The 25,025-nt window shown below is 55.4% G+C and overlaps 1 protein-coding gene across 8 annotated transcripts in view; it reads right to left on the bottom strand.

Moving 5' to 3' along the window:
* Window positions 1-356: 356 nt before the first annotated feature.
* The window catches only part of CMKLR1 (chemerin chemokine-like receptor 1), a 47,315-nt gene continuing 22,646 nt past the window's right edge, over window positions 357-25,025 (bottom strand). For 6 of the 8 annotated variants that reach the window (XM_044244110.1, XM_044244112.1, XM_044244111.1 and 3 more), the window contains 2 exons: window positions 4,062-4,134; window positions 357-3,518 (listed from right to left, as the gene is read on the bottom strand). In XM_044244110.1, the coding sequence (XP_044100045.1) occupies window positions 2,421-3,515 (1,095 nt within the window). In that variant the 5' untranslated portion in view covers window positions 3,516-3,518; window positions 4,062-4,134 and the 3' untranslated portion in view covers window positions 357-2,420. Of the gene's footprint in view, window positions 3,519-4,061; window positions 4,135-24,624; window positions 24,823-25,025 lie in introns of those variants that run through there. The other 2 variants (XM_044244117.1, XM_044244113.1) reach the window with 2 other exon arrangements.

The following is a 25,025-nucleotide window of genomic DNA, read 5'->3' as shown; positions in this document are numbered from 1 at the left end:
CTGACAAGTCTTATGACTTGTTTAATGAATGCCAGACCCCTTTGCTTGGTCTTTATTTTGCATTTCCTCTGTGCGTCCCTCCCCCCTTCCTGTCAAACCCCACCTTCACTTCTTGTCCCTGTGCCCACTTCCCCGTCCGCCCTCCGCCCACCCACCCCACCCAGGAAGCAGCACGGGTGCCCCATTGACTGGTTCCTGGCCCCGAATGGGGGCAGACCCTCTCAGGCACAAAGCACATTGGCCGCCTGTGGAGTAGTGCAAGGGCACACTCTTTGTGAACCACAGGACCTTTGTTTATGTCCCCTGGGAGACACTCTGAAGAAGCTGCAGGGACAAGATGCAGGAGGAGATCATGGTTGCATTTCAGTATTTAATGAGAAACTCCTGGTGGGGCAGCCAGAAGGAGGCCTGACCCTAAGGAGGAAACAGCTGGTTTGAGTTTTACTCCTGCTCATCAGCTTTTCCAACGGCAAAATGATTTCCTGGCTCCCTGGCCCAGGCTGGCCGGCATGCAGCCCAGGAGGAGCGAGGGCCCTGGCCCGAGCAAGTAGCACCTGGGGGTCAGAGGCTGAGTGGCTGAGGACTGTCCCTCTGAGGCCAGACATCCCACGCTGTCCCGTGCCTTAGCTCCTTCACCTGTGCCGCGGTGGTGGGAGGTGACAAAAGGCACTGGGCACGACTTCAAGCTCCCTTTTTTTGCTCCCAGATGGCCCGAGTTTAGATTTCTTGAAGCCACTGGACGCCCTGACTTGGGGTCAGTTCCGAGCTGCCTCCTCATAAGCACAATGGCCCAAGGAGGGAAGGAACAGTCTCTCTCTTAATGAGGTGTGCTTTCCAAACCCCTTTCAAAAGCCCGTGGCCTCAGGAACTTGCCCAGCGCTGTGTAGACATTACATGTGTTCACCGCATCGTGTCAGGGAATTGGCTTCACAACGGCGGCACATGGAAGACAAGAGAATGTGGACACTCGGAGGCCGGAGGGCCTCAGGCCCACCGGAGACCACCTCCGGCCCAGCCTCTCTCCCCACCCCGCCTTCCCTGGAGGTCGCCGGTGTTGCAGCACATGGGAACCACAGTGGGCACGTGTGGGTGGGTGTCAGGGGACTGGAGGCCAAGTGTACTTTCTTTGCCATGTTGGGTCATTTTGAAAAACTTTTTGCAAGCCTGGGTTATGTGCTATTAAGAGGTTTATATGAATCTGCCGAGTAATAGATATTTACGGTCAAAACCCCAAGCCTCTCTCCACACCCTGATTCTGCAGTCTTTTTGAGCCAGAAAGACCTGTTTTCAAATCCAGGTTCTGGCAGAGACCCACTGGACGCCCTTAGGCAAGTTACTTAACCTCTCTGAGCTGCAGCTATCCATCATATGTAAAAGGGAAGTAATAACTGTACCTAACTCAGGCCTGCCGGGACGGAGGGGAGTAAATGAGATAACACATGGACAGTGTTTAGCATAGGGGGTGCTAAGTAAATGTAGGCTATCATGAGAGTCTAGAATATTCTCAATAGATACACCCTCCATTAAAAAATACCAGAGGTTCCAGAGCCAGACAGAGCTGGCTTCACCTCTTAACTTGGCTTCCGGCTAGCTGCGTGTCCCTGTAAGTTACTCCCCACCCCCACCCCCAAACAGGACGTCTGCTTTGTCACTTGTAAGTGGGATAATGACACTGTAGCACGGGAAGGTGTCAGGCCTCATTGAGAAACGGCAACAGAGCTACTCCTGGGCTGGCCCCACCGCACACAGGACAAGGGCCCAGGCTGCAGGCTCTGCTGAGTTCCGTGACCGAGTCCTTGGACCCGCTCTTCAAACTGCAGGACGCCCCCAACTTGTTTCCTGAAGCTGACTTGGGCAAGGCTCGGAGGAAGCTGAGGAGAAGGACAGGCCCTCCTTCCCTGGCCTCCCGCCCTGGCGTGCTTTATTCTGAGCACCGGCAGCCAGAGTCGGTGGACCAGGGAAGGAAGGGCAGCCCCCAGCATGGGGTGGAAACTGCGGGTGATGGCTGCCTGCCATGACCCGGCCCCCAGGAAACAAAGGCAAGGTGCGAGCAGGGCCTGGGGCGAGGGGCTGGCACCACGTCTCCCAAACAGCTACGGCCCCGCAAAGCACCATCACCCTGGAAAGTTCAAGGGTGAGTATCTTCAGTTGGCCTCCTTTGAGGGCCTGAGCTCTTCTCCCTCCCTGCCTCCCCCAGACCCCAGATCCTCATGGAAAGAGTCCAAGGTCGAGAGGACATCAGGCCACTCGAACAAAGGAGTTCCAAGCCCTGGACTCCCAGCTCAAAATGCCAGTCAGCCCCATGCAGACTACAGGGGGCGTTGGTGTGTCCTGGGGAGGTTTCTGCCGTGGTCTCGAGATGGCAGAGTTTGCGGCCTCCAAGGCCGGAGTGCCTGTCCATCGGGGCTCCCAGATGGGCCTCAAAGCATGCTGGTCTCCCTCTCGTTCATCGACGACATCTTGGTAAAACTCCTGTGGCTGGGGTAGGAGGAGTGGCCTGTGTCCTCGCTCAGAGCATTGACCAGGCGGGAGAAGAAGGCCACCTTGAACTTCTTGAAGTCCTGGCCCATGAAGACATACAGGATGGGGTTCATGCAGCTATTGGCAATGGCAATGGCCGTGGCCAGGGGCAGACCCAGGCTGAAGACGGAGCCAGGCACGGCGGTGTGGTGGAGCTCCAGCAGGTGGAGGGTGTGGTAGGGGCACCAGCAGAGGAAGAAGGTGGTAACGATGGTCACAATGATCTTGAAGGGCTTCTTGGTCTTGGCCAGCCGGTTGCGCCGCAGCTTGCAGACGATGGTGAAGTAGCAGGCCGTGATGACAAGCACGGGGACCAGGAAGCCACAGAGGAAGCGGGTGACGGTCACCACTGTGTGCCGGCCGAAGCCCACAGGGTCCAGGCGGGAGTGAGTGGGCCACGGGGCAGAGCTGGACGCCGACTGGCTGAAGTTGTTAAAGCAGGTTATCTTCCCGTGCACGTGGGCCGTGTCCCGGAAGAACAGGGAGGGAGAGCTCAAGAAGAAAGCCAGGACCCAGATGACCATGCAGGCTACGTAGGCCAGCCGCACGCCGCGGTGGTTCTGGGACCAGACGGGGAGGAGCACGGAGACGCAGCGGTCGAAGCTGATGATGGTCAGCAGGAAGACGCTGGTGTACATGTTGTGGATGAGGAGGAAGTTGCTGATCTTGCACATGGCCGTCCCGAAGACCCAGTGGTAGTCCAGGGCCGCGTAGGCGATGTGGATTGGGAGGAAGACGTTGAACAGGAAGTCTGCCACGGCCAGGTTGAGGAACCAGACCGTGTTCACTGTCTTCTTCATCTTGAAGGTGGCGATGATGATCACCAGCCCATTGCCCAGGATCCCGAGGAAGCAGATGATGCTATAGATTACCACCAGGAAGATCCTGGCTGTCGTGCCTTCCAGGGGAGAAGATTCCTCCAGGACCATGATGGGGTCAAAATCGTCCGGGTAGTCATCATAGGCAAGGGAAGTGTTGTAATCCTCATCCCCCATTCTCTGTGAGGGGAGACAAGGGTCAGTGGGGAAGCGTGATGGCAACTGGCTCCAAGGGCTTGGCCAACACCAGCAAGGCCGACCGGAATCTGCCTGACTCTGGGCCAGGCCAGTTTGGTATCTTGATGGCTTAAGGGCTTACTTAACTACAAACCCCATTTTACAGACAGGGAAGCTGAGGTAGAGAGAGCCTAAGTCCCTTGCCTGAGGTTATACTCGGGAGAAGAGGCAGAGCCGGGAGCCACACCCAGCTTCAGAGTCAAACCTCTTGACCACCCTGTTTTGCTGCCTCTCCAGGACCCTCCCCTTTGCTTACAGTCTAGTGAGGGAGACAATCATTCATCAGATTCCTCAACTCACGGTAAAATGGTGATGATGCTCAGCGTAATGAAGGAGGGGAGGGCAGTGCTGGGAGCTCGGGTCCCTCCATGTTTCCCAAACCCAGGAGACAGCTGGCTGGCATTCTCCAAGTGCTCCCCCCTTGTCACGGGTCCCCCACCGGTGTGGCCTTTCGAGACGCTAGTTGCAACCACAAAAGCCCCTCACCGTTCAGTTAGGGTATCCAAGGCTCTCCGATGGGGTCCTCGGCCAGTCAGTCCCTGGGCACAGCTAGAAACACCTGCAGGAAAAGGACAGAAAGGCAGGGGTTGGAGCCAGGTCTGGAGTGGGGGCCTGGGTGGACTCAGAGCCAGAGATAGGCTCTGTCGTCACCGCTCCCAGTGCACAGAGGCGGAAGCAGAGGCTCAGAAAGGCCAAGTGATGCCCAAGGGTCGAGGCCAGGGAGTGGCTGAGCCCCTCGAAACCAGATGAAGCGCCGAACCCTTCATCCCAACTTCATCCCCGCCCCACCCAGCACATCCACAGAGGAGGGCCTGAGTTGGGGGCGGGTGCAGGGGAAGGCACGGGCGAGAGTGGGCAGATGGCTCCACACAAGTCTGCTGCCAGGGCAGCCCCAGAAAACACCATTCCACTTACCCCCAAGACAGAGGACAAGTGGCCCTGAACACCCACTCCGTGCCAAGGAATAATTCCCTCATTTTGTCTTCCCAGGGCCTCTCAGAGGCAGGCATGGGGACACTTGTTTCAGATCTGGGGAAACTGAGGCCCAGAGAGAGAAGCATCCTTCCTCCGGGCGTACCCTGAGCTCCGTGGGGCCATGGACCACACACAGACCCGTGTCGCCACTGTCTGGGAAGGACATGGCCACGAATCCACTCACCGAGCACCTACCATGCACCAGGCGACTTAAGTGGCACATGGGCCAATTCCCAGAACAACTTTGCTGGGGATTTTCCCACTCGAAGGAGGAACACCCTGAGATTCTGGGGAGCTGGCAAGCTTGGGAGGTCTTGGAGGTGCGCCCACGGGCACGGTTCAAACCCAGCCTCAACCACCTGCCAGCCATGTGGCTTTCGGAGCCTTTGTTTCCTCATCCATGAAATGGGAAGATGTGCTCCTTCGCAGGACGGATGTAAAAATTGTAGGCACCGGGAATAGGGCACATCAGCTCGGTGCGGGCGCATCATAAACCCTCAAAAAATATTAGTGATTCTGTTAGGACCCCGCGGGGAACTGCTGAATTCCAGGCTGGGCTTTGAATATGGGGCTCTGATAGCCGGATCCCAACACCGTCCACCGCTCAAGCTCTTCCCATCCCGACACGTGGGCTCCAAACCAGACGCTCAGTTCGCACAACTGCCAATCGATGCTTCATTATAAATAACTCAAGCCTTCCACCGCGGAAATGCACTGTTGTTCCTTAATGGGCTTGAGGTTGTATTTTATGGCAGAAAAGTCATCTTTTGTTTTTATTAAATAAAAGCCACTTGGACAATCCCCTTGAGCGTCATGGGCTCAAGGGACTAAGAATTCAAGTGTCAACCCCACTTGGGTATCAACTTACTCCGCAGGCTGGGAGGAGAGTCCAGACATGCCCAGTGAGGGGTCCCCCGGGGCTTCTTGTGACCCCCGGAATGCAGAGAGGAGATGGGAACAGTGCGTCCCACCCCTGTAACTGGGGCAGAAGGTGACTGGTGTTCAAGACCAGGTCTGCAGAACGAGGGCTCTCAACGTCACTACATGCTGCCCCCAAAATCACGGTCTGATGACAGTCACCAAGAGTGGCCTTGAGGACGAAATGACCATGCCCTCCTTCCTTTTGCCAGCTTGTGCAGGCGCCAGGGATGTGGAAGTGCCTTCCTTGGGTCCCTTCCTGTAGGGGCTCACGGTCAGTCATAAGGCACAGGACAGATGTGTGCTGGGGCCGGAGCAAGACCAGGAAGCCGGAAGAAGCCTGGAGGGGGCGTCCCCCAGCCTGCGCATCTGTCCTATACTTCTTCTCCCTGCCCCTAGCATGCCTCCCTCCTTGGCTGTGGGGCTGAGGGGGCGGGGTGCACGCATCTGAACCCAAGAGGAAGGCAAAGAGGAGTGGGGATCCAGCACTTTCCAAGCGTCTATAGACAGGCACTGGACACAGATAACGTCATGTCTGGCTCTCCAGCTGGGCTGGGAGCAGCTCGGGGTCAGAGGCTACGTCTTTTCATCGGTAAGCAGGGATGGGGGTGGACAGGCTGAGGTGGCACGGGGTGACAATGACATCCTCTAGGCATGTCTGTCCGTCCACCCCTCAGCCGACTAGGAATCGAGTGAGTTAGTGTCCCCAGTTGGCTTGTGCTCTCCCCCTGAGCCCCTCAGCCCCTCAGCCCTCCCCGGGAGAGTATTTCATCACACGCCTGACCTCGGCCTGTCCCAACACACATCCCTCCCACCCTGAGCCTGTTTCTGCGCCAGCCCAGGCCATAGAGCAGGGGGTCAAGGACACAGACTCCGCAGCCCAATCAGGCTGCCAGCTCCCAAATCCTGGGTCTACATGAACCTCCTGTGACCACGGGCAAGTCAGTTAGCTTCTCAGCACCTCAGTTGTCTTATCTGTAAAATGGGTGTGATCCCCACAGTCTCTAACTCATGGGATGGCTGTGAGGCTTGAATGTCACCTGTGAAGCTCTTAGAACAGGGCAAGCACTATGCTGTTCTGGTCCCAGGATTCTACTCTTAAGGCCCTCCTAAAATGAACTTTGCCTGGGAAGCGAGGAGGGGCTGGAAAGGCCATAGGACCCTCACGTCCTGCCCGCTTACCTCCCCACTTCTGGGTTTAAGGGCAGATCAAGGGTGACACAGGCAAGGATTTTGCTTCTCTAAGTTCTAATCTCTTGTCTCTCAAATAGGGGTAAGAGTGTCTCCCTCATGTTGTCGGGAAGGTCAGGTGAAGCGGCAGTGAACCCTTGGCCAACGGTAAATGATAAAGAGCTAGAAAGTTCTAGTTATTTATGTTCCTTCAACAAACAATCAGGAAGCTCCTGAAAAAAGCGTGTGTAACTACAAATGCATCTTCTCTGTATACACAAGCCAACATTAATCGGAACGCTCAGCATACGCCCAGCACTGCTCTGCCAGGCTCCGTGCAATGCCCCTGACAGCCCCGAAGGGGTAACTCTAACTGGCAGGTGCAAAAAAATGGAGGTTCAGAGAGGGGAGCTGACTCGCCCAAGGCCACACAGCTGGGAAGTTGGACCTCCAAGGACCCCAGCGAGCAGTGTCTTGGGCTCCCCCTGCTTCCCTGAGGGATTAGGGGTCCCCAGTCCTTCCACTCAACCCTTGGAGCTCTTTAAGCCTTTGCTTTGAACCTGGAGAGCTCAGACCTTCATCACATTCCTGCTCCTCCCACGGAGCTGCCTTCTCTGAGCCACCGTGCCGGGTTTCCCTTCACCTTTCCTTCGCGGTGCCTACACGTGGCTGCATGTGACAGTCACGCCTGCGACGCCGTGTGTATCCCAGTCCGGGACCCACGCCCACCCACTGCCTCTCTCAGGTCCCCTTCAGGAAGCCCGCTGCTTAGTGAGAAATGCCCAGGAGAATTCAGCAAAAGAGCAGCAGTGCTTCTCCTGAGGAACTGGGCTGTTTCCTCATTCTTAGTAATTCAGGTGCTACAACATCACATTTCCCTGTTTGATGTGGCCACAGGGAAGCTCACAGTCACATTCACAGGCCAAAGCCAGCAACCGCGTTGGCCTTGCTGCTCCTCAGGCGTCTGCACTGGTTTTGGTTGCTTCTTAGGTCTCTGTCTATTGATACTTTCGATTGGTTTTAGTTCCTGGTGATAAATAAGAATTGACTGGGCGCATACAATAGCCCGTGCACCGTGTAAATACTTTCATTGCATTAGCTCATGCATCCCCAAGAAGCCCGGGGAGCGGTGCTGCTCTTACCCCCCCACGTAAAGGCGAGGAAGTGAGGCTACTGTCACCCAGTCAAATAGTGGCCCATTTACACCCAGGATGAGCAGACGTTGAGCCCTGCTTTTAGCCACTTGGCTTTCCAGAAGGTGAAGCACGTCTTTCCATGTCTGTTCCCACACCTCCTCATGCCCTAGAGTGTCTTACTCATTGCTCCCCTTTTCCTAGCCCGTCAAGGAAGCCACTTCCCCAGTTCTCGGGACATCTGATGGAGGCCCAGGGCACATCTTTCGTCACAGCCCAGGCAGGCAGGTGAGCCTGTGGCCAGTCTGGCCCCTTTCCACCCTCAGCTCCCCAGAGAGCCCACGGAGCAAACGGGCCGCTCTGGCTCACTCCCAGATTTGGCCTGTGACCCTGACCTTACCCCCATTTGCAACGAGGCCTGGAGCTGGGCAGCTCTGAGGCCTCTGGGACAGACTTCCCCAGGCCACCGAGACAGTGTCCTGCCTCCATGCCCTCTCCTCCCTGGCATCCCCTCCTGGAGACCTACGGGAAGTGTACAAAGGAAAGGATGGCTTTCTTTCCCTTTACGGCCTCAGCCTGCCCCCGCCCAGCAGCCCTGAGAAGCAGCAGAGCAAGTGTTCTTATCATCCCTACTTGCAGGTCCTGCAATGGAGACCCCTGAGAGAAGCAACTTGTTCAGGTGTGGTCTGCACCACCACCCCCAGCCTCCAGAACTGTGAACAGGAAGGTTTGAGACTTCAGCCGCATAGTCTCTGGCATTCTGCTACAGCAGCCTGGACAGAGGCCGAGTCCTCTCGGGGGCTCCACCGCGATCCCAGTGCAGCGGGGCAGATCCCATGATCAACCCCCAGGCTGCTGCGAGGCTTGAGTAGGTGAGGGTGTGTTTTGAGGTGCTTGGGCGCTGCCTGGGGCATGAAAGCTCATCCCTGTAACTAACAGATCATTTCCTGTGTGCTGGACTGCGGACCACACACTTCACGCACACATTACTCCCTCACGACAGCACTCCGGTGCCAGGACAGGAGCATTCCCATTTACAGATGGGGACACGGAGGCACAGGGAGGCAAGGTAAGGTCGGTGAAGCACTGTACACACACGGGTAGAGCCTAAGACCATTGATGGCCGTGTTTGTGGGGTGGGGATGGGGTCAGCCACAATCAGCATCTGCTAGAGTTTCCTACTGGTACCTGCTTCTGACCCCATTGGTCCCTCCAGCTCCCAGGCCTCTCCCTGCAATGCTGACCACGTCCTACCCACTGCCCCCTAACACCTCCAAAAGGCCTGCCAGACAACAGACATTCATTCTTCACCAGTCCCCAGCTCAGAGCCTGGCACAGAGCACGCACTTAAGGGGCACGTATGGCATCATTATTGACCGGACACTTCTGTGTGGCAGGTGCCAAGCCCATTAGAAATGTGGTCACAGGTAACAGTCCTGCAAGGGGGGAGGTGTCCTTCTCCCCCAGGACTTTGGAAGCCTGGAGTGTCACGTCTCCTGGGGCAGTCACCTTGGGCAGCTGTAACGAAGGACCACAGGCTGGGAAGTCCAAAGAACACAGATGTTGATTTTCTTACAGTTCCAGGGGCTCTAGGTCCAGGATCAAGGTGTTGGCAGCATTGGCTTCTCTGACGGTCCCTCTCCCTGGCTAATACACAGCCACCTCCTCCCTGCATCCTGTATGGTCTTCGCTCTGTGTGGGTCTGTGTCCTGATCTCTTCTTATAAGGCCCCCAGTCAAGAGGAATTAGGGCCCACCCTCGTGAGCTCGTTTTACCCTAAGCACCTCTCTAGATGCCCTGTCTCCAGACATAGTCACATTCTGAGGGATTGGGGGTGTGGACTTCAAGATATGAATTTGGTGGTAGGGGGGGATTCAATTCAATTCATAACACCTATGTGTTATCATTAGTGTTATAACCTAGCATTGCTATTTGTGGTTCCTCCAGATGGCTCACTCTGAGCATGGGCAGGGTCTTATCCCCAGCTCTATGCCCCATGGCCTCACCCATGCTGGGGCCCAAGCCCCCTGCCTACAGTGGGTTACACACACACACACACACACACACAGGCCCTACCTCCTACCTCCAGGGCTGCCTGCCTCCAAGAGATTTATAATCTCCAAACCCATCAAGGGATTGCCATCTACAAGGTACAAAAACTCCTTCCTTCAAATCTAAAAAGAGAACAATTCCAACAGAACAATGGTCAAATGATATGAACAGGTAATTTACCAGAGGGAAACCTCCAAATGCCGGCGTATGACAAATTCATGCTCAAAGACATCCAAATGAGAACCATGACCAGATAACACTTAGCGCCTGCTGGACTGTGGCACGAATGCAAAGCTGGCAAGGTTACCCCGCAGGCTGGCAGGGTAGGGGCACGGGTTCTCATGCCACACCATGGGTACCCAAGAACCCCTGTGTACCTTCCAGCCCCAGGAGGCACTAAGCTCATGGGTAGTGTTTGGGGGCTAGGGGTCATGCCTTAGCTTTCGCTCTCCAGAAGCAAACCTCCAATTGGACGACCCCTGCATTAGTGATTTATCAAGGATGTGTTCCAGGAAAAATCAGTAAGGGAGTGGAGAAATAGGATCAGGAAGGGGAGGAGGCTGGACAAGGGTGCAGAAGGTGCCCTTGGCTCTTGCTTGTGCTCCGGGAACAATGGAGGTCACCGTCCAGGAGGCTGAGTATTTGTATCCCTCTTCCCTGCCTCTGTGCATTCCCAGGCACTCCCAGCCCCTGAGGTCACTCCTCCCAACAAAGAGTGAAGGTGCTGGCTATTAAGGCAAGAGACCATGGGGAGATCACGTGCACAAAAACCATCAAGGTTCCGGAGTGCTGGGGGTGGTCTGTGCAGCACACAGAGGCGTCCCCTGATGGCTGGAAGCTGGAGGCCCCTGAATGTCCACTGTGGGAGACGGCACTGGTGAATGATATGCAGCTGGTAGAAGCAACAGATTATCCAGTGTGTACACAGCAGTGGCATTCAGAGCATCTTAAAACCACCTAACCATAATAGCTCTTAAGTGCATTGAAAATACACATGCAAATGCGGCAAAGCACACAAAACAGTAACGAACGTTTTGCAAGAACACTACCAAATAAAAAGATACACACTGAACGGATTACAATGGCCCTGTGGGAGCAGCGGTGGGAGGCAGAAGGATAGAAAATGAGGCTAAGAGGAAATGAGCACCGTGAAGGAAGAGAGGTCAAGTGCGGGGGCTTCCGGAGGCCGGTGACGTGAACGAGGATGGATGCAGGGGTGTCCCTTATGTCAGCCCTCTCTCGTCTCCTGAGGTCCAGAAAAGCCCAGAGCAAACAGACAGCCCAAATCCTTGGCTAACGTTCATGCTTGGGCAGTGCTCAGCCCACGCCTGCATCCCTGAATTCCCGATGAAGCCACGCTCAGCCAGCCAAGGGCCAAGCAAGCAGCCTTGGTCCTGGCCAGGGCCCTTGGGTACCCCCCAACCCCGGAGCCTCCTCTCAGACTGGGAATGAACTTGGATGAACCACTGGAAGCCCTGGTCCAGTTTAAGCTGGCTCCACAGCACCCAAGGCCTCATACTTCCTTGGCAATCCCAGCCCCTGGCCAGACAGATGGGGGCTCAAATCCACATCTGGTTCCTCCTGCCACAGAGAGCACAAGACCTCAGGAGGATGTTATTGGTTTCATTTTTATTAAAGAAACATGCATGTAGCCCTCACTACATTCTAGGCACTGTTCTAGGCACTATTAGAAAGAAACCGAGGCCCAGAGAGGGTGAGAAATGAGCCCAAGGTCACAGAGATAACTCAGGTACGCAAGGTAGGCCAAATGAGGCATTGTGTGTGGCTCCAGGCAGGTAGGCGTCATGCTGGGCTTCAAACTCTGCTTGCCACACTGCCAAACCCACTCTCTGTCCTCGTTCACCACCTGGCCTTCCTAGAACATTCTGGAATTCTCTGGTCTTTGCTCCAGTGGAACTTCCCAAGAGCCCCCACAAGGTCAGTCTGGCAGGGTTCACAGTGTGCATTTTACAGACGGGGCAAGACAGGGTTCCAGGTTCCCTACAATTTTTCTGCCGGGGTCCCCCTACCTCTAGGGAATGGCCCAAACAGGAATGTGTCATCATCCCAGGTGCGGCAGGAAAAGACTTTTTTTTTTTTTTAGATTTTATTTATTTATTTGACACAGAGAAAGAGAGAGATCACAGGCAGGCAGAGAGAGAGAGGGAAACAGGCTCCCCGCTAAGCAGAGAGCCCAATGTGGGGCTCGATCCCAGAACCCTGAGACCATGACCCGAGCCAAAAGCAGAGGCTTAACCCACTGAGCCACCCAGGCACCCCACAGCAGGAAAAGTCATTTGGAGATGGGGGCGCATTCATGCATCCATTCTGCAAGCATGCATGGAGCTGTGTCCTCCATCCCCCGATCCCCACCCCCGGCCCCGTCCTGGAGGTTGGGCTGTACCACCTGGGCCTTTCCCCACCCAGACCTCCTCCTCACACCGCAAGGGTGGCTGTCACCAAGTCTGTCTTCTCAAGGGGACAGCTGAGGCCAGAGGGGGTGGGGGTGGTCGTGCTTGCCTGAAGGCACACATCTGGTGAGCGGCAGTGCAGGGATTTGAATCGGGTTGGTCTGAGTCCAAGGCCCCCCCTTCTCCAGCTGCTGCCTGCTGGCCTGTGTCCCCAAGGGCTCAGGGGACAGCAGGGCTGAGAGGCATCTGGGCAGCAGCTGTGTGCCTTCTGCTTCCCCTCTGTGTCTTTGCTCATGCCCCTGCTAAACGGGCGCCCCAAGTCCGCAAAGGACTTACCGCTCCCTGTCTGTCTGTCAGGTCTCTCCCTACTTGCTTCTCCTTCAGCCTCCCTCTTTCTCCTTATCCGTGCGTGTGCATCTCTGGGTCACACTCTGTCCTCTCTGTAGTCTCCCTGTCTTCTGTCTCCCGGCTCCCCCCTCCACCTGCCCCGCCCCATCCTCCCCTCTGAGAGGCTCAGCGGCCCCTCACCTGCCCTCACTCACCTCTGTGCCGACCTGGCCCCTGCTGCCAGAGGCCCTTTACTCTCCCAACCCGCTGCCTCTCCAGCCAGAGCACGCCTGCCACTGAACTCCTGGCCATGGGCCCAGGGTAGGGGCCTTATCAGGGCCCGTGGGTGTGGGAGCCCATCAGGGAAACTGGAAGTGCTTGCCTTGGTGTCTGGGCTGGCTGTCCTCCTCCTCTGCCCCCTCCCCCACGGCCCACCCTGGCGGGCAGAGGGCCAGCCCCGAGCCCTCTCTTCTAGTTCCCTCCAACCTCAGGAGGGGGACGCCTCTCCCTCAGAGGGCACTCCGTTTGGGGGCTGGAGAAACTGGGGTCCTGACCGAGCAAATGACCCTCCCTAAGCCACAGAGAAGAGGGACTCAGTCTGTCCTGTGCGTAGTGTGTCCCCCAGAGCCTAGAACTCTGTCTGGCCCACCATATGCCCTCATGCCTCACCCCTCTGGAGCCTCCCTGCAGAGACCTACAAATAGAGACTCACTCAGAGAGGGGAGGTGGCCGTGGCCTTTAAGCCTCCGCCTAGGACTTGAACCAAGGATGCTCTGACCCCCAAATCTTTGCTATTTCTACTTGCTCAAGATCACAGCCTCAGCCTGCAGCTGAAGTGTCAGGAGGCCTTCCACATGCAGCTCCTCCTTCACAGAAGGCCCCTCCCACCAGCATCCTCACCTTCCCCCTCCCACCCCTAACCCCCCACCCCCTAACCCCCACCCCAGCCAGAGAGCTTCTGTAGGTTCTGATGTCAGTCTGCTGCAGGGTCTCCTGGCTGCCTCCACCTACCAGTTCCTCACCCTTCAGGGCAGAGAGAAGGGCCCCTGGTCCCCAATAGATTGCTCTCAGGGAGACACCTTAGGGGTTATAATGCCTGGATCCCCAGCTCGGAGGGACTCAGGAGCCTCAAAACCACACTGCACCACAGATACTCCTGCCGCAGGCTGGCCGCCAGCCCTGGGACAGAATTAGCTCTGTGTCGGAGAGAATTTCCTCCCCGGTCCCACGCCCACACTTAGGAGCTCACGCTGAGTCACTGCAGTGAACTAGAAAGTGCTGGCTGCCTAACAGTCTGTCCCATTTTCTTTTGGCTTGGGTGGACCCATGTTTGAGCTGAGGACCCCGTAGGAGGGCCAAAGCACCGAGCTTACAGCCCGGGACCCGGACAACCCCCTTGCGCAGAGACCAGAGACCCCAGGAAACCCCCAATGGTGATGAGTGCCCAGAAGCAGGAGACCCCCAAAATACCCACTCCGCTGTCCGGTACCCCTGCCCACTGGAATGCCACTCCTTCCTCCCCAGCATGCTCTGTCTGTCCCCATCTAGTCCCCCTTGCTCTGTGTCCTAGGGTTCCCCTTGACATCACAAGGATCTTTGCCCTCAGACTTCTAGTTGAGTTTGATCCACGAGAGACCCAGCTGGGGGGAAGAGGGTAGGAAGAGAGAGGGGCGGTCAGGCTCCCTCCCAGTTTGAGCTGGTCATTTGTTTCCTTCTACGACCTGAACCAGACTCTCCCTGCCCACTTCCCACGTCTGTCAGATCCAACCCATTTTGTTCCCACACAGCTCCCAGATCTGCCCATGACTTCTGCCCAGCAGACACTGGCCTGGCTGACGGTGAAGTGTGGCCACTGCCTAACCAGCCTCTTGTTTCCACTGATTTCGTTTTTCAACTGGCAGCTGGAGAGGCTGCAACTCTCTGCTTCAAAGCCCTCCTTGAGAGCAGCACCAACTCCTTCCCAAAGTCCCCCAGGCCCCTTCCTATCCTGGGACTGGGCCTGGGCTGGACCCCCGCCCCAGATGAAAGCCTGACTTGGCATCAGGTTCCGGGGCCCAGGGAGAGCACAGACACTTCCTTGCAAACCTGGCCCCACCTCGCAGGGGAGAGCCAGCCTCTGGGCTTGGCTGCATAAGGCCGCTAGCAAGAGCGTTTAGCGGGGACACCTCTCCTTCCAGGCTCGGTGGCAGCTCTGGCCCCATTAGTGAGTCTGATGCACAAACGCTGCGTGTCCTCCCAAGCACTCGGCTTGTGCCCAAAAACCCCAGACAGATAGCCTGTGCCTCTTCCCATAAACACTGCCCCAGCCCCTGAGGTGGCCTATAAACAAATTCCCCCCTGCTTACGTCCCCTGAGACTAGGAGGCCCAGCACCCGACCTGCCTAATCCCCTGAAATCAGCCTTGAGTCCGCAATCCCCAAGCTGTGTACACAGTTTATCCGGAAGGCGGCAGGCCCTGGGGGCGTAGGCATGAGCGGCTCAGGATGTGGTCTGAGAGGGCTGCCAACGGTGGTCGCCGTCTCCCCGGGCCAGGCGCCGGCCCACCGCATGTGCTCAGGGTCCTGCTCACAGCATGGGCTTGGAATCTTCACTCCCAGGGACTCTTGGGTGCTCCCCAAAAGTCATCATCACAGCCCCTGCCCCAAGTCCAGGCTAGCACAGCCCCTTCAGCTCCGAGGGCCAGAGTGATCTGATACTGCCCCCAGGTGTGGCTTCTCCCCTGCCTCCTTGAGACCCCTGGGAACTGGCGGCCAAAGGAACCTTCTCCATCAGCAGGGCCCCAACCTACGTGGGAGACAAGAACAAGCAAGCTGAGCCCCGGGCTCCTGCTTCTGGAGCCCTTGTTTTCAGCCTCCAGGCTCTGGTCCCTCCCTCCTTCTTTGTAGCTCCTGAAACTCACACCAGAGCCCCAGGCCGGGTATGAGACCAGACAGACCACCCCTGTAAGGAGCCCTGGAGCCCAGAGTGTCAAGTTTAAATAGTATTAATAATCATCATCAAAATAATGATATTTTACTGAGCACCTACTACGGGTACCAGGATGCTGAGAAGCACCTTATGTACGCCCCCTCACACAAACCCCGTGGGATGGTGGGCATTATTATGACCCTTTTAAAGTTGAAGCAGAGGCCTAGCAAGCTTGAGTCTTACCCGGGGTCACAGGGCTACTGAGAGGCAAAGGTCTTTATACTTCTACTGGTTTTGCTTGGCACATGTCCTTAAATAAACCCCTGACACTCTGGGGGCCTTGGTTTCCCCATCTGTGCAACAAGGAGGTTGGAGTAGATGGTGTCAAAGTCTCCCTTCCAGGGTTAAAAAAAATGCTGTAGTCGAATGGGGCACGGGTCTGTCTTGTGCGGGTAAAAAGACAGTGTGGCTCAGCTCCATGCTGTGTGACCCCGAGCAAATCACTTTCCCTCTCTGAGGGGCCACGCATGGTTGGGTTGCTTATAAAATGGTAATATTAAAACCTTCCTTTCAGGGGTGCCTGGGTGGGGCAATCGGTTAAGCGTCTGACTTCTCGCTTTGGTTCAGGCCCTGATCTCAGAGTTGTGGGATGGAACCCCATGTCTGGCTCTGCTCAGCATGGAGTCTGCTTAAGACTCTCTCTCTCTCATGCTTAGCGAAATAAGTCAAGCGGAGAAAGACAACTATCATATGATCTCCCTGATATGAGGGAGTGGTGATGCAACATGGGGGCTTAAGTGGGTAGGAGAAGAATCCATGAAACAAGATGGGATAGGGAGGGAGACAAACCATAAGTGACTCTTAATCTCACGAAACAAACTGTGGGTTGCTGGGGGGAGGGGGGTTGGGAGAAGGGGGGAAGGTTATGGACATTGGGGAGGGTATGTGCTTTTGGGTAAATTGGAAGGGGAGATGAACCATGAGAGACTATGGACTCTGAAAAACAGTCTGAGGGGTTTGAAGTGGCGGGGGGGTGGGAGGTTGGGGTACCAGGTGGTGGGTATTATAGAGGGCACAGCTTGCATGGAGCACTGGGTGTGGTGAAAAAATAATGAATACTGTTTTTCTGAAAATAAATAAATTGGAAAAAAAAAAAAAAAGACTCTCTCTCTCTCTCTCTCCCTGTCCCTACCACGTTTTTTTTTCTCTCTCTCAAATAAATAAATAAATCGTAAAAAAAAAAAAAAAAAAAGGTAAAACCTTCCTTTCAGAAAATCAGGGAGTCTGAGTAAAATCATCTCTTGGGACCCCTTGCAGTTCTAAGATTTCTGGCCCAGGGGTTGAAGGTTGATTAGAAGCCTCCGCTTCCCCAACCTGTGAGGAAGTCTGGGGTCCTTCTTGACTGTGACAAGGTGGTCTCAGGCTCATCCCCCCTTCCAAGCTACCCACCAAGTTCAAAGGCCCTTCCTAGTTAAGCAACTAGGTACAAATTATTTCTTTTCCAAGGTTCAGTGTTCCCATCTGTAAAATGGGGCTGATGGTACAACCTCCCTCCTAGAGTTCTCATGAGCGGGTCATGAAGCAAGGACATGGGTGGACACAGTGCCCTCCCCCAACCCAGCAGGTGCTCAGCAAACATTCGTGGAGAAAATTCAGACCGTGCTTATCTGGGAGAACCAGCAGCATCCCTGTCCCCGGGCGAAGAGAAAGCTGGGCTGAATCCAGCTAGCAGATTCTGAACTGAAGCAAAGAGCCACACTTCTAGAAACCAACGGAACTTGAAGACCAGCCTGGAATGTGCCTGGGGGCAGAGGAGGGATGGGAGCCAGGCCGCAGGCAGCGGTTCCTCTGAGCCTCCTCCTCCGGGATCAGACAGCTGTCCTGGCCACTGCCATTGCCACCCTCAGCTCAGTCTCCTCCCCCATCCTGCGTCCCCACATCCTCCACGAGAGCCTCTGCAAAGCAGTTTTGCACTTGGTGAAATCTTTCCGCTGAACCCAAGCTATTGTCCTGCATCGGTCCACACAGAGCTGCACAGCGTCACCCAGAGCCAGCCCCAGGCTGTGAGGTCTTGGACCCGTTCCCCACATCTCTAACCCCCCATTTCTGCTTCTGGGGCGTGGAGATCACCCTGCAGGCTGTGAAGATCAAGGAGAAGGCCCGACGGGATGCACCTAGCAACACAGTCAGCCCTTGTGGGGTCTCACGTGATGCTGAGTTCCCCTTATTCCCATTTGACAGATGGGAAAACTGAAATTCAAACAAGTTTCATGATCTTTCCCCAGGTTACCCCAACAAGTGAGCAATGGGTAGAATCTGGCTTCTCTTGTGGTCTTTCCTGGAACCTGGTTCCAACCCACTTAGAGCTAGGATTGGATCCCAGCTCTGGCCCTTGCAGGCTGTGTGACCTGGTACGAGTTGCTTCACCTCTCTGAGCTTCATCCCTGGCATCTGCCTCCAGGAGCTGTGAGCATTCAGTGAAACGAGGCTGGCGAAGCCGCAGAGTGCCTATCACAACCACAAGGACTTACAAACACCATGAGCAAGGTAAAGCCTGGGAACTGCATTCCCACTGCTACCTTGGCAGACCTGCTATTTGAGGGTCCAAGGGGAAGTTGGGAGGGCATGCGCATTCTCTGGAAGCCCTCCAAACAGGGTCAAACGTCGGGGAGTGCTGGCTATGTTTGGGTCACTGACAGGCTGCAGCGCTGGAGCCTGGGCCCCTTTCCAGCCTTTTCCTTGTGTCCTGTTTGCTTGTCCCCTGAGCCATGCTGAGGCTTCCAGCACATCTGGTGGAGGACAGCCCTGCCGGGCCCCTCCCTGGCTGCCCAACAGCCCTGTTCACTCCAGGCCACCTTGTTTCCGAGACTTCCTGCCTCCGGCCTGGAACGTTCTCCTCCGTGGCCCTGTCACAGGAGGAAGTGTGCTCAGCATGGGCCTGGGGTTCCAGGAGTGCGGTTTGGCACCTTGGCCTGGGAGAGGTCAGAAAACAGAGGCCCTATTGGAGGGTGAGGGAGGGTGAGAGAGGCTGGGTTGGGGCCTCTCCCAGACAGGCTGACTCAAACCCTCTGGGAGGCTGAGAAAGTTCCGGCAAGATGGCCTTGACATTGGGCTAACGGAGAGCTCTGAAGGCCGAAGATTCTTCCCTCTAGTTCTCAGATTCTCCTGTTTCCTTTGCTCTAACCTTCCAAGAAATATTTATTAAACATCTATTGGGCCCCAAGCCTGGATCTGGGAACTGAGGGGGTTGGCATTCTCCAGGGGGGTGGGGGGATGGGAACAAACAGATAAACAAAGGCATGATGAAGAAGGCCATCACCCCTGGAGCCAGAGAACCTGGGTTTGAATCCCTGCTCTGCCAATCACTAGCTGTGTGACCTCGGGCAAGTCACCATACCTCTCTGTGCTTCAGCTTCCTCATCTGAAAACTAGCAGGGATGCAGCTCCACCCTCACAGGGTTGTTCTAAGGATTAAATGAGTTTACATTGTCAGTGTTTTAGAAGCAGGCCTGGCTCACGGGAAACACTATGTAAATGATGGAAAAATAAAATGATTACAGTGGCAGGTGGTGGGATGTGCTACAGAAAAACTATAACGGGGAATGGGGTGGAGAGCCTGGAAGGCTCAGTAGTTAAGCGCCTGCCTTTGGCTCAGGTCATAATCCCAGGGTTCTGGGACCGAGTCCCACATTGGGCTCCCTGCTTAGCAGAGAGCCTGCTTCTCCCTCTCTTGCCTCCCCTGCATGTGTTCCCTCTCCCGCTGTCTCTCTCTCTGTCAAATAAATAAATAAAATCTTATAAAGAAAAAAAAGAGGTATGGGGCATAGAGATGGGGGAGAGGGTATTATTTTAGGTTGAGTGCTCAAAGAAGGCCTCTCTGAGAAGGTGACCTTTGAGCAGAAACTTGAATATAAGAAGAGGGAGACATGTGACTATCTGATTGAAGGTAGTACGAATAGTAAGTGCAAAGGCCCTGTGGCAGGAGCAGGTTTGACAGGTTCAGGAAATGGCACAGATCTGTGCATTCAAACATTGATTCAAAAGGCTGCTAGTGAACACCTTCTAAATGCCACACTCCTTGCTAGAAGCTGTGGGTGTGAGATGGCCCAGTCTCTGCCCTCATGTAGGGGAGGTGGGCACAGGGGCATGGTTGATGCTCCTCAGAGCATCTAAAGTCCAGACTTCCAGTGAACTGGCCATATTGGGCTGCATCACAAACAGGATGGGGTTCTCTGCCATCTCCACCCCTCCCTAATACCTTCTTGATTCTGTGGTTATGAGCCAGTGGCAGTTCACCACAGAGTTTGCCCTGGGTCCTGCTGGTATAGAGATCAGAGAGATCTGGTGAGAAAGATGGGTCAAGTCATTCTCACTTCTAGCTGTAATGGGAGGGTGCATATCTCTTTGCAGAAGTGACAACATAGTCCCTACATTACTCATTGTGTCGCCTTCCTGGCCATTAGCAGCCAAGTTTTTGACCCTGGCTCTGTACCAATCAAAGGCAAGTTGGTTGGGGAAATCAGAGGAAGCTTCTTGGTGGAGGTGACATTTGGGCTGAGCCTTGGAGGGTGCAAAGCCTTTGCTAAGTGGAGCCACAGAAGGAGGGGGGCATCTGTGCAGACAGAACTGTGTGCAAAGGCCCAGAGGCTTGATCAAGCGTGGTGAGAGTGCGTGTGGAGTGGGATGGCAGGAGGGAGGGCTGTATGAAGAAGACCCCTGCAAAGCAGCAACTTTTCCCTGGGGGCAATAGGGAGCCATGGATGGTTTTTGACCAGAGGAGTGTCCATTTTTCTCAAATGACCCCAGTTCTAACTCATACAACTGATATGGGGGCTGTGCTGGAGGAGGAGAGGCTGGAGGCAGGAGACAAGCAAGGGGCCCTGTGAGCTGGGTAAGGATCCTTCTGCTAGTTCCAAGTCCAGTCAGAAGTAGCAGTCTTTGGAGGCTCTAGGAATTGGGGTCCCCTCAGAGAGTGAGGGAATCTGGTAATCTCCCTATTTCCTTTTCCTCAGCCCATGTGGGCAGTTTTGCCTCAAGAGTTGTTTCCATGGCAACGGCCAATGCTCTAAGAAAGGTCTTAGATGGTCTACGGCCATACCACCCTGAACGCACCCGATCTCATCTGATCTCGGAAGCTAAGCAGGGTCGGGCCTGGTTAGTACTTGGATGGGAGAAAGGTCTTAGATGGGCAGACAAGTGGGTACCAGAGATACCCAGATGAGACTTCATGGGAGAAGCCAGGTCACAGAGACGGGCCCACACTGGCCAGTCCCGGGGACTGAGACTCATCAGCTCCCAGAGCCCCTGAAGCCACGGATGCAATCTGGTCGCCACGATAATGCTGATTCCTCATCTCACAATCTCACTGACCTGGGGCCTTTCAGCGTGGGGGGTGGGGATGAGTAATGCCAAGGGGCAGCCAGAACCAGCAACTCACAAAATAAATACGCACATCTAAGACAGGGGTGTGAGGCAGGTAAGTGTGGAGACCCCCAGGAGAGGAGTATGGATGCAGCCAAAGGAGCAGCGTCTGGGTCTGGTTTTTGGATTCCAGAAAGGCATCCTCGCCCACACCAAACTGACATCTGGTAAACCCCCGCTGCTATGCCTTGAATTCCACCATAAGAGTTGTACTTTCTATTCCCTTCCCCCAATTAATTGCCATAAAAGTAGTAACGATAACGAGTGGCGTGAACGCTGTTCCCCTGCCAAATTCACATGTTGGAGCCTCATTCCTAATGTGAGGGTATGAGAAAGCGGGGCCTTTGGGAAGTGATGAGGTCTTGAGGGCGGAGCCCCATGAATGGGATGAGTGTTCCCATAAGAGACCCCACAGAGAGAGTCCCAGTTCCACGGTCTGCGAGGAGACAGCCATTGATGAAGCAGGCGGCAGGGCCTCACCAGCCACCACATCTGGCGGCACCCTGACCTTGGACTTCCCAGCCTCCAGAACAGTGAGAAATCAATTTCTGTGGTTTATAAGCCACCTAGTTTATATTTTCGTTATAGCCACCAAGACAGACTAAAACAATGACCAACATTCACTGGAAGTTTGCAATGCACCAGACGTCGTTCTAAATACTTCAACACACAAGCTCGTGCAATCTAGACAGTAACGGCACAGAGGGTCTTACTGCTCCCATTTCAAGATGACGAAGCTGAGGCACAGAGAGATCAAGCAATCTGCCTGGGGCCACACAGTTAGGAAGGGGCAGAACCAGGATTGAGATGTGGGCATCCACTCTATTCCTCCCTGCTCACCACTCTGGAGTTTCCTTCCACAACCCGTGCTTGCTTCTGGTGTCGTGAAGCACGCAGAGCTTAGCAGTGTGTGGCACAGGGTAGGGGGCCAGCAACGTCTGCTCCCTTCCTCCTTCCTGGTGTATGGTCCCAGAAAGGAATCAAATATAAATCACTCCCCTAACAGAAGAAATGCTGCCTTTCTCTCTAGAAGTACCCCTTCCTGATAACCTTCAGCAAACCTTAGCTTAGCAAACCCTAAGATTTTGATGAGGAGCCCCTGGAATCCAGAGACAGCTTCTGGACTTCTACTTGCTCCCAGGTGGTGCCCATTCCTGGGTCCCTCTGGGGAGTGACCTGACCATCTCTTCTTTGTGGAAAGCCAGCCCTCCTTCTGCCTCCTCAGGCTGAGGGGCTTGGAAGGAGATAACCCCGCCCCCTGCTCCAAGCCTGGCCAATGAGAATACCCCATCCCCTGGCCACCAATGACTGCTTCAGGAATTGGGCACAGGGGCCTGAAGTGGGCCAGTGAGAGCCTTCTGAGACTCTTGTCACCCCTTGGGCAAATTCCACCAGAAAACAAGACCAATATGGAAGGAAGCAGACCTCAAAGATGGAGAGAGACCAAACATGCCTGAAACACTTGCTGGATAGACGAGTTCCCCCCAACCGATGAATTTCCCTTCCTGCTTTAGCCAGTTTGAGTTGGGGTCCTGTCCCCTGCCACCGAGAGAACCCTGCCTCACACGCAGCTGTTCCAGCTCTGATATCTCAACGCTGAGGAGGGACCTCACTGCTACAGTGCCGGAACCATACAAAATGGCAGCAGCTTGAGACAGAGAGAGACCTAGAGCCTCACAGACTTGCTTGCCTGACCCTACAGTGTCCCACTGCTGAAGGAAGGGGCTCCCCTTCAGGTGCAATAAACTCTCCAGGGAAATCAGGAATGCCAAGGGAAGCCCAGAATCAGAGGGCTTCCCTTCACAAGCAAGCAAGCAAGACCAGGCCTTGAGCTAGGAGTCTGACACACAGATGAACTAGACAACATCCCTCCCCACCCCCACCCCACCCCACACCCCCCCATCCCTGCCCACCCGGCTGCGGCTGCGGGGAGCTGGGAAAAGCAGTCATGCAAATAGATGCCCAAGTCAGAGCTGACATTTACTGAGGGCAGAGGCTGTGGCCTCTGTGGCCTGTTCTGGCCACTGCTGTACCCCAGCCCCTTAAGTCATAAGTGACACATGGTGGGCACTCCATAAAAAAAATGTTAAAAGAAATTTGAAAGCTTCTTATGTGTGTAGCATTTTCATATTACTAGCTCAGTCTCTATGTCAGTCTCGGGAGGTTAGAACTATTATTTTATTATTAGCCCCATTTACAGATGAAGGAGGAGAAACTCACTGAGGTTAAGTAGCTTGCCCGAGGCTGCCCAGCCAGGAAACTGCAGAAGTGGGATTAGAATGGGGACTTACAGGGTTGTGGCAGACAACTGTAGGGGACATGGCAGGAGCAGGAAAGAGGGAGGGAGTGGTTCTAAGCTGAGGGTTTGCATCCTAGAGGGGGCTGAGGGGACAGGAGAGCTACAGCAGGGAGGTGGGACCCAGGGAGAGGGTGGACTTCCAGTTGTGGGGAGCGCTGTGTGCTTACAAAGCTCCAGGGAGGAGAGGCTGAGGCGGGGAAAAGCAGCACAGGGCAGGAGCCCAGATGCAGAAAAGCCACAAAGAGAGGAAGAGAGGCCCCCTGAATGTGAGCACTGGTATCTGTTCCCCTTGGCCAGCCTGGGTAATGTCAGCAACCTCGGGTCACTGACCCAGCACAGGGCTGCAGGGCCCTGGGTCAAGGAGGGCTACTCGGGCTGGGGAGTGAAGGACCGCAGAGTCCAAATCTTTCTAATCCCACCTGCTCCCTTGTGCACCAGGAGCCCAGTGCCTCCTAGCATGGTGTTCGAGACCTCTGGGGCCCTTAACCGGGCAGATTCCTCTGCCTGGAGAGGCCCTGTCTCATTCCCTCTGCTCCTCCCAGTCCCACTGGGCACTCTGATAGGAACCCAGGCAGAGCAGCCAGCAGTGGTAGCGAGAAGAAAGCAAATGCTCCTGCTGGGACAGCCAGGCGTCTGGCTGGGTCTGGCCTTCCTTATCTCCCAGCCTCCAGACAAGGCCCCCAGAGATAGGGGGTTTACCATCCCCACCTAACAGGTGTTGAAACTGGGACTCTGGAAGGCACAGGATCAGGATCACCAGCCACGCCTGGAACTTGGGTCTGTTCTAACAGATCCCAGCAGCAATCCATGAGGCTGGTTGAAATATCCGTCTGTCCTGTCACAGCATGTCCAAGCATCCGGAGGGGAAGACGGCCCTTCTACTGTAAGGCTGTGATGAGCCTTTCTTGTCTGTCAGACTTCCCTCACGTCTCACTAGCAAGCGTCTATGCACGGACTCAGAAGCCCTCTCCCATCTTGGGGTCCTGGAGCACAGCTCGGAGGACTGAAGGAAGGGGCTCCCCTTCAGGTAACAGAAACCAAAAGGCTGGCATGAGACATTAACTCCCACGTCTTGGGTGCCCACTGTGCACCCAGTACCTCTTCTCAGAACAACCCACCCACGTGGGCTTTTACAGTCCCATCTTGCAGATGTGGAAAACTGAGACACAAAGAAGCAAGACCACTCGCCTAAGATCCCAGAGCCAGGAAGGGGCAGAGATGGGATTTAAACTTGGGTCTGCCTTGACACCGGGGCCCCACCGGCGGTCGCTGTGACTGTACCTGACATTCTGTGACTTGCCTGCTAGAGATCCCTGGGCACAGAGCCCTGTGTTCTTGTGCCTCCTGACCCCCACCCGGGCCCAGGGCTGGCAGGGCCACCGCGTCTCACACATTCCCCAACCCCACCTCCAAGAGCCCTTGATGACTAGACTCACCCAACTCTGGAAAATAGTCGCCACTCACCAGGCTCCTGGACAGGCAGGGGCTGCAGAGGCCCGTTCAGCCGGGTGGAGCCCCGAGAGATCCTGGAGCCGTGAGCTGCGCAGTTGCACCCTGCCCAGGCTGCTGGCCCTGGGCACAGGGGCCCCGGGGCATCTAGGCAGGTTCTGGCCCCTTAGAATTCCCTGGCTCCAGCCCAGGCGGCTGACAAAAGGGCAGGCGCTGCAGCCAGCAACTGGGACAGGGGAGCCTGAGATCCCACCCTGTTCCCAGGCATGGGGGGAGGAGGAACAGGCTGCCCTCCCCCTCGATCCCGTCACTGCACCGTCACCTTTCCCAAGGCAACACTCCAGCCTTGCCCTAAGGAAGGGTCTTGCTGGGAAAACTGCCCCTCCAC

This window comes from Neovison vison, chromosome 3 (assembly GCF_020171115.1).
Source record: "Neovison vison isolate M4711 chromosome 3, ASM_NN_V1, whole genome shotgun sequence".
NCBI lineage: Eukaryota > Metazoa > Chordata > Mammalia > Carnivora > Mustelidae > Neogale > Neogale vison.
Note: the sequence above shows the minus strand (reverse complement) of the source record. Positions and strands in the feature narration are given on the sequence as shown.